Consider the following 9,662-nt stretch of genomic DNA (forward strand, 5'->3'; position numbering starts at 1 on the left):
AAGTATGCCATCTGTGAATTTACATGGAAAATGTACACGTTTACTCACTCTGAATAAATCAAAGCGGTTACCAACGCACGTGGATGTCTATAATTATGGAGGCGGGTCAAACAACCAGATTTGAACCCCTCAAAAGAAGTCAAAACTATATAAATATGCGTTGTAAATGAAGTTATAGATATTACAAGTTATAGCCCCAAAGTTAAAGATATTATAGATATTACAACCATTTCAACACTCGTGCGCTTTTATCTTTATGTCAGTAGCCTATAAGGTACGCCGATAAAACATAACGTGATTTTACCTGTATTTTAGATTTACATAGGTTATAACAATTATCATTTTTGTTGAGCAATACGCATCTGAGAGTTAATGTACTGCAGAATGTAGAATGAATAAGTCACACACTGTCTGTACAAAGCAAACTTCTAAAATATCACATACTTGAACATTCATTTTAACCTTCTCGTATTAAGACAACCGTAACATCTGTTCACACATTGTTCAATCCTTATTGTAGTGTCATTACGCAAATTAATTAAAGTACAGTCATGGAAGTCAAATGCGCACATCTGCTTTGCACATCTGTAGACTCCAAAGTCTGATCTTTTATGAAGTCTGCTTTTATGAAAAACACCAAACTCCTATGACTTGTTTTAAGTTGACCCATGCAGCAAACTGTCAATGTCACCACGAAATCTGGCACATAACTGACATATCTATTGTAAGTGATCGATCCGCTGCGTCTGTGGATTGATCCTGCTCTAGCTGACCACATTGATTTTGGTTTAAGGTATTTTTGGAGATCATAAATACTAATGAGCTAAGGGCAACGACGTGGGAGAACGTGTCACTTGAGAGAACCGTTGATAAATCACCAACGTGGAAGTGATCTATCCTCCAGAGAGATAGCAAAGAAGGGGTTTGGCACTTAAATGTTTCTAAATGATCGTACTGTTTAGTGCACCATATAAAACTGTAGTATAGCCGATTGTATCATGTTATATTATTACTGTATATGTTATAATAAACATAAATAAAAAAATACAAATAAATACACATACATACATGAATGAATGAAAAAAAAAAACATTATACGGTAAACAAAAATACATGGTCTCCAGAGAATTGTATACATTATAATAGCGCGGTCGATTGTGCATCTTTTTTTTTTTTTTTAATTAATAAGGTAACATCAAATCCATACCTAAGTGATCTTTCATGTAATATCTACTTTGAGGCATGTTCTTAGCTGTTGGGCTGGAAAATTTCTATATCAATCACTCATAGTATCAACGATTTGCCATCAAACAGTTCGTTTCCTTTGTGCTAATGACCCTTCTTTTGTGCGTAATGAATCTTTGATCTCTGATATCTTTGATACTTCATCTCAACTCATGTTATGCTGGAACTGTTCAAAGGCACTTTGACATCAGTCAGAGTTGACAGTGCAGTGGTGGCGTTTGCACAGATGTGCAGGTTGTTTTGACTTTTGCTTCTTTATTCTTTTAAAGCCAGTTACATGCACGCTTTTTAGGTCATATAAATGTACAGCTGGCTAAGTCAGCCAAGCGAAAGTTGAAATCTATGTATGACAGCAAGTTGTAAACAAAGTAGGCTATGTTTCACAAGAAAAAAACAACAACACAATTTCAGTCTTTAACTTAAGATTTTATAATTCTAGCACTGGCCGTTTCTGTGCAATTAATTGTTAAATAAATTCACGAGCAATTTCTGAGTGAAAATCATTTCCACTAAACCGTTTTTTCAGTGTATAAACCAAATCGCAAATAAAGAAGACGACACTTTTTTGGCATAAACTACTAACGACACACAACATACACACCTTGAAGTCGTCTCTCTCTCTCTCTCTCTCTCTCTCGTTCTCTATTGAGCACCGCCCCCTTTCTTTTCTTTTTTTTTTCTCCTTGGCTTCCACCTGATTCACACTAGAGATTCGCCAGAGCGCGTCAGTGCGCGTAAACCCCGGGGAACGGAACGGATCGGTACACAGTGCGCATCCCTCTTCTTCATCCAACTGCACTTTTCTTTTCCTCGTTGCAAAGATTTGTACACTGATCTCCGCAATGTTGCTTTCTGCACTTTTATCATAATCCATCAATGGATTAAACGCATGGATGCAGATGAAACCGATCATCAAAGAAGACCGAAGAAGAGGATCAAACGATCAAGGAGTTATGTTTCAAACAGTCATCTATAAAGGACTAAATTAGCATATGTCAAGAGGGCATTTACATAAGGGCCATATTTAGGCTGGTGTCTCAGAGCAGAGCCAGTCACATCCAGAGAGCACAAGAGGAGAGAAGCCGCATAAGCTTGTGTGCTGGAGTGCGTAACAGAGAGTACTGGATACACAGGGGACCGGAGCAAAGGGGAGTAGCCTGGAAGGTCGAGAGAGCATGTGCTAAAACCACAAGAGAGAGAGAGAGAATCGGATGTAAACACGCATTGACTGTCAAAGCCGCAAGCAGTGACTGCGCAAAACACTAGGGAAAGAGAAACCACAGGGGTTCTCCTCAAGGTAACTTTTCTTCGAGTGTCGGTGATGGGTGCAGTCGGCGAGCTGGTGGGCAGCTTCTCTCACGGCTTGGAGAGCTTTGCGCACGGGTCTCATTTTGTCCTCACGCCCCCCGGGGACTCCGGTGCTCTGATGAACGAGCACCTCGTCTCCGCCGAGCGCCTGTCACGCAGCACTTCACCGGACCTGACGCATCTGAAAGGGATCCTCCGCCGGCGGCAGCTCTACTGCAGGACCGGCTACCACCTCGAGATATTACCGGACGGTTTGGTGCAAGGCACGAGGAAAGACCACAGCAGATTTGGTAAGTGTTATTCATCGTTGCTTCATTATTATTATATAGTCTATGTTGCTAACACACTGTGTATTTACAAGCATATCCACAACACAATTGCACATGTAGTTCACTTATGTAAAGAGATTGACCAGAAAACTCTGAAATCAAATTAAAAACATATTATATGCATTATAAATATTTTGATAATGAAATTGCTGACTACTGCTATAATGTAATTGCACTGTAATGTAAAATGTGATATTATCATGACGACAGTGATTATTATTATTATTTTCATAAACCTAACTGTCACACTGTGCTCGAATAACATTATAATATAGCAAAACACAGTGATTAAGTGTGAAAGACGTCATGAATTAAGTATAGGGCAGTTTGATGCCACTATTGCAGGTGCTTGTCCTGCTGTCTCAACTGGGAACTAACAGCTGTGCTTTTCTCACAGGTATATTGGAATTCATTAGCCTCGCTGTGGGGATGGTGAGCATCCGTGGTGTGGATAGCGGATTGTATCTGGGAATGAACAGCAAGGGCGAACTCTATGGATCTGTAAGTATAGCACATTTTCTTCTTACTGGTACTGTGCCGGCTGTATATTATTTTGAGTAATGCAACAATTAATTTCATTCATAGCCTGGTCGTGCTAAACTGAGAGAGTGATTTATGGTGTAATTTCAAATAGCCTTTGGACACAGTTTATTCTTCCATTTGCAGTGTAGTTAACCCTTGCCTTGCCTCTTTTTCTCTTAGGAAAAGCTGACAGCGGAGTGTGTGTTCAGGGAGCAGTTTGAGGAGAACTGGTACAACACTTACTCTTCTAACCTGTATCGGCACGGCGAACGAGGATCCCATTATTACGTAGCCCTCAACAAAGACGGGACGTCTCGAGATGGAGCTCGCTCTCGGAGGCACCAGCGCTTCACGCATTTCTTGCCGCGGCCTGTGGATCCAGAGCGGGTTCCTGAGCTGTACAAGGAGATACTAGGTCACAGCTGAAACCACTGAACCTCAAACCCAAACCCCCAAAAAGCACCTGCATGCTCTTTATCCCCCTCGAACGAACCTGTCTCAGGAGAAAGCAGTGCAGACGGGGGGGAAAAAAGGCCCTCTTTTGCGGGCCAAGGTTGGAGCATTAGCAGGAGACGGAAAGCCCTTGATTGGAGTGGCAGGAACCAAAGGTCTGGATAGTTCCTGAAGAACAGAACACTGTTTTGGATCCATTCACACCTGCTGTACGTGGGACACAAGGGATTTTGGATTAAAAGAGAGCACTGGTGGACTTCTTGCCAGAGAATGATGGACATCTACTACTACTACTGAAAATTCTAGAAGGCTTCTGAAGGAATTCTGTGAAATGCTTTTGAGATTTCATACTCTTCCAAACACTGGCATGGACAAGCAGGAGACAAACTCCTCCAAACATTTCTCTTTAGGTCCTTTAATTTATGTTTTTTAAAGATATTTATTTTATATATTTATTTATTTTAAAAGAATATTTTTACAAGAATATATGCAAGATGTAACAGGACGTCATGAGAGCTTTATTTTCTACCAATTTCGAGACATGACTTCTAGAGATAGAACTACTGAAGAAAGTATTTTCTTATGAGTTGTTAATTTTCCGGATGTATGTGATCCACCTTGGTGTCCCCCCTACCCCATTTTTTGTTTCTCTCTCATGTCATTAAACCAGATCCTTAAGAGCCTGAGAATGTTCCAGAATTCACTGGGGAATTAAACAGTTCAAATGACTGCATTTTGTTGTGTCTGTCCTTTCAGTAGAAACATAAGGTCACCTGTCAGAGGTGAATGGTTATTGAATTTCTATTTGCAGAAAAAGGTCGACTTTTAGGGAAACGTAAGCAGGGACAGCAGGTGTCTACAGCTGTCTGATTCTCATTGATCCTGTGGTGGTGAAATGAAATCAAATGAGCTTTTAATCGCCTAAAAGCCTAAACAGTTATGCTAAACAGTGCACGATAATACAATTTGCTAAAAATGTTCATTTCATGCTTCAGGATATTTCCATTTCACTCTCTCGCTCTCTCTCTCTCTCTCTCTCTCTCTCTCTTAATACCCTGCTGTTAAAAAGGCAGCACAGTGCTAACATTAAAACACAATGACCTAAAAACGATTTCCCCTCCGGTTTTCTTCCAACGGCAACCTTCTCAAGTGACACCTTGGCCTGTAACTCTGGCCTGCGGGAAGCCCTTCACAAAGTGGCCTTTTCTTTTGCTAAGTGTCTTTTGAAAGCCATGCACTAGGAGCTTTGAAAGCTGTTGCAAAATGCAGGATTCTGGGATATATACGTTTGCTTAGCCAGTGCAGGTGGAAGTTTTCTTAGGAAGCATGAGGTCATTTCAAGACAGACAGAGTCACGTGTGGTCTGAAACACCACAATTACGCTGACTGGCAAGTGCTTTGTTTTTCCCATCTCTTATTTCTTTCTGTTTGATGCTTTTCACTTCCTTTCCCCCCTTATGGTTGTGATTCATTGGCTTTGATGACACTCGATGAGCTGGCTGCCTGTCAATCCGCCTGTCTGTGAGAGTGAGGTGACTGTGTGTGTGTTTAAGGAAGGAAATGATACTTTGTAAGTAGTGTAAGGGGAGAGGTGTGCGTTTCCAAAATAATACTAATATGAGGGCTCTCAAACAACCTACAGAGAAATAGGGGAGATGGAGAGCATTGTAACACTTTTTGTTTGCAAACTCTCTCACTTTGATATAATGTTTTCCAAATGCTACAAATTAAAATGCACTCTCTAAATAAGTGTAAATAAGACGTGTCAAATACAAACGCATTATACTGGGGTCAGCTGGAACACTAAAATGATGCAATTTATGCACATTTGAATTCAAAACAACAAACAAAATTGTTGAAAACAAAGAAAACATACACTACATTTAAGTGTTTTTTTGTTTGTCTGTTTTAAAGAAATTCATACTTCTATTCAGCAAGGATGCATTAAACTGATCAAAATGATAAAATAGTTCAAATAAATGCTGTTCCTTTTATTTCTATTCATCAAGAATCCTGGAAAGAAAAATGTATCATTGTTTCCACAAATATATTAAGCACGACAACTGTTTTTAACATCAATAATAATAAAAAGAATTGTTTATTGAACACCAAATTTAACCAAAAAACAAAAACACATTTTTGATTGGTATACATTAAAAGACAGTAATGACCCTACAAGATCAAAGATCAGATCAAGACATATTTAATGTTTTACTTGTATGTAAATATGTATATAACTGTCAAAATTATTTGGCAAAAAAAAAAAGCTAACTACATCTTATCATGGAATGGAATGAAAATGCATTGAAAAACAAAGCTGACAGGAAAAAACATACATTGAATGCAAACAATATAATCACCAGTTATTAATATTTTGTTGGTTCTTCCTTGCTTTTTACAACAGAGGTTTTGCATGTGTTGTGATTAATTTCTTTGGATAACACAATTTGCTATGTTTCATTGTGTTATTATTACAAATGAAACAATTGTGTGCATACATTACTTTTACAGTCCAAGCACAACCATGCAGCATGCTTACAAAGTCCCTAATAATACATTTTTGAATAAAGGGTGAAGATGTTCACTTTTCTATGCCAGACATCACTAACTCTAAAACACAACAGCGCTAACTCTCACAATTGTGGCAAATGTAGCCTATAATATTTGTGGTTCTATAATAACTTGAATAAATCAAATGCAAAATTTCTTACTAAAAAAATGACATGAACAAATCATGACAGAATTTTCATGATAGAACTATCCCTTTAAGGAATCAGTTAGAGGTTACAATGTTTAACTGAGTTGTTGAGTGTATCTCAGCATTGTTTTTGTTTTTGAAATGTTGAATAGCAATGTGACAGAGAAATTAAAGGAGAGAGTTTGTCCTGTGTAAAAGTTCACAGCATAACTGTACAGCTTACATAACTGACATTTTGTAGGGTAGGAGTGTCTGAACTGTGTGTCTTTTCCCCTTTTTGGGGAGTGGGATGATACTTCTATTTGTGTGCGCAGGCATATCAGCAAGCTCTGTATGTTGTGTGATCTCTAAATCTCTGTGATGATGAGCCAGGGGTTCTCCTAACTGAGAGTCAGTCTGCCTGCACACACCCCAGCTTACAACACACACACACACACACACACACACATACACATACAGGGGTTTTCCCCCAAGCAGAAACACTGCTACAGCTAAAGGATGTGGTGAGGCTGATGTGGCCAGATCGACAGATCTACTTTTCATTATTTTCACCTCAGAGGGAGAGAGAGAGAGAGAGAAAGAGAGACACTATGTAGTCACACATCTATGTTTGTGAGAATGTGTGTGTGTGTGTGTGTGCGCATGTGTTTGGACAGTTACAACACATGTGCTGTTCTAAGACAGGTGTTGAAGTGAGTGATCTTTCACCTGCATGTCTTTGTGGCTCAGGTAAAAACTGCACAGGTGTTCATGCGGCACGTCAAAGGTACACACACACACACACACACACACACACACACACACACACACACACACCACTGATAATGAGAGAAGTGTCAGATTGTGGATGCTTGAGGGAATTGTTATTCTGCTAGGTCATTTTTCCAATTGTAAACACAGAAATGGGAATACTGGGCATTTTTGTTTGTAATTTTTTGTCTCATATATGCAATGAGGAAGAATCAAGCTTCTTCACTTTCTTAAGCATAATTCAGTTCTTCATATATATATATATATATATATATATATATTTTTTTTTTAAATCAGTCTTGATAAACTTCCAGTAACACGCATTTTGGTGTTAAAAATATAAGTAAGAAAATAAACATAACATAAATAATGTTCAGACAACTTTATTCTTCCGATTGTTATCTCCCAGACAGCAACACGATTATCAGATAGAGACTTCTGCTTAAATCTTGTGCTTCTCAGATTCCTCTCCTGAGAAAATGATTTCATATGTGTTTCTGAAAAATGTCACAAAATGCAAAGACACCAGCAAGCCTGCAGTCACACAGTCTTACATTTACTAAATTTCAGGTGAAATATCTAAAAGGTTGACATGTTAAATGCAATGTAATCGAGATGTCCAATATGCCTCATGAGCTTTGAAAGAGCAACCTCTGAGCTATAATAATGTATTCTAAAAAAGCAGACTACAGAGAGAAAGTGAAAAAAATTAAACAAATGAGTGAGCTCCTTTTCCTGACACAATGTTTGTAGATGTTTGAGATTGACAAGCTCATTATGTTCAGTGTTAACATAATCACTGTTTGTGCCTTCATATCTTCCAAGATGGTATTAGCTGAACCATTTAGCACACACACACACACACACACACACACACACACACATGAACATGTTAAATCACTGTTCTTTGTCTCATTAAATCATTATTTTCTTGTTTCTTTGTATGCATGTAATGTAAGCTGGTATTACCATGGTACTAAAAAGTAATTACCATGCTAAATGTCCACAGAATCAAGCTGGACATATACATAATAAATACTTAAAAAATATTTAAAAAACCCACTACCATATACTGTCCCAAAAACATGGGTTTAATATAGATTTCCCAAAAACACCATGGTACTTTTTGCTATTCTTTTCTGCACACACTTCTATTTTAAAGATTATACCTCTTCCTAATATGCAGTTTTTAAATCAATCCGCATTTATTTAAAATGCTTTGAGTCATTTTCTACTGAAAATTTTCATCAAGAATTCACAGCTTAATATTTTGCCTTGAAGACAAATTTAATCCAAAATATTTAGAGACATACATAACGAAGTATCATTTATCCAAAGAGAAGAAGTTGGCTGTGACAGTGCCAGCTTCAGCATGATGGATGAGAAAGACTAAGTCTGTGCTCCCCATCCTGAACTCCTCTTTAAGCTTTGTGAGGAGAGAGAGATTGAGTATTGCCTTGGGGTTCAGTTTGATTGACAGCACGCTCCCAAAAGACGATCCTCTAATTTGCATGACTTATTGAGAACATGCCTTGTGTGAATGCAGCAGATCTGGCCTACAGTTCACTCTTATATTCTTAATGGGATAAAACGCTTCAGCGGAGGAGCAGGAAAAGAAGAGCCAAGGAGAATGTAAAGTGTATCATTCTACTGCTGTCTAAAAAAGCAGACTACAGAGAGAAAGTGAAAAAATTAAACAAATGAGTGAGTTCCTTTTCCTGCCACAATGTTTGTAAATGTTTGAGGTTGACAAGCTCATTATGTTCAGTGTTAACATAATCACTGTTTGTGCCTTCATATCTTCCAAGATGGTATTAGCTGAACCATCGCGCACACACACACACACACACACTTAACTTCATTAGTTTCAAACAGACTTTTTTCTTCCACAAAACAAAGATAGATAATATATTCAAACAATGGCAACATGCGTTACACCAGTTTTGATGTGAACAACATATAAACGAAAGCAAATATGTTGCTAGAGCTGCAGCGTAGGGAAAGATTCAGTCTGTTCATTGCATAAAATTATTGTATGGTTTCAGAAGATTTGGAATGTAGCACAAAACTCATATGGACCATTTGTACAATATGGTTATTGTTTAAAACTATAACTAAAACTAGGACTAAAGGTCATTGTAAACTGAGTCCGAAATTGTCGTCCAAAATTTTCATGCGTTAAAAAAATAAATACGACCTCATGTTGTGTCAATCAAATTTACACATTGCCTCCGAAACTTTCGTCCGTCATAAAAAAATTTGGGTCAGGTTTGATTTTCTGCATTTTCACATCCGTAGCAAGCATTTTGATAGGAAAGGATGATGAATACGAAAAAGCCCCCTGAAAAAACGCATAC

General features: G+C 38.1%; 1 protein-coding gene across 1 annotated transcript; it reads left to right on the plus strand.

Moving 5' to 3' along the window:
• The first annotated feature begins 1,939 nt into the window (after positions 1 to 1,939).
• Positions 1,940 to 4,530, plus strand: fgf20a (fibroblast growth factor 20a). The gene is made up of 3 exons (XM_058782676.1): positions 1,940 to 2,843; positions 3,280 to 3,383; positions 3,585 to 4,530. The coding sequence occupies exons 1-3, from the start codon at positions 2,567 to 2,569 to the stop codon at positions 3,828 to 3,830; spliced, it is 627 nt and encodes a 208-aa protein (XP_058638659.1). The 5' UTR covers positions 1,940 to 2,566; the 3' UTR covers positions 3,831 to 4,530.
• Positions 4,531 to 9,662: the final 5,132 nt, after the last annotated feature.

The sequence above is a fragment of the Onychostoma macrolepis genome, chromosome 01 (assembly GCF_012432095.1).
Source record: "Onychostoma macrolepis isolate SWU-2019 chromosome 01, ASM1243209v1, whole genome shotgun sequence".
Lineage (NCBI taxonomy): Eukaryota > Metazoa > Chordata > Actinopteri > Cypriniformes > Cyprinidae > Onychostoma > Onychostoma macrolepis.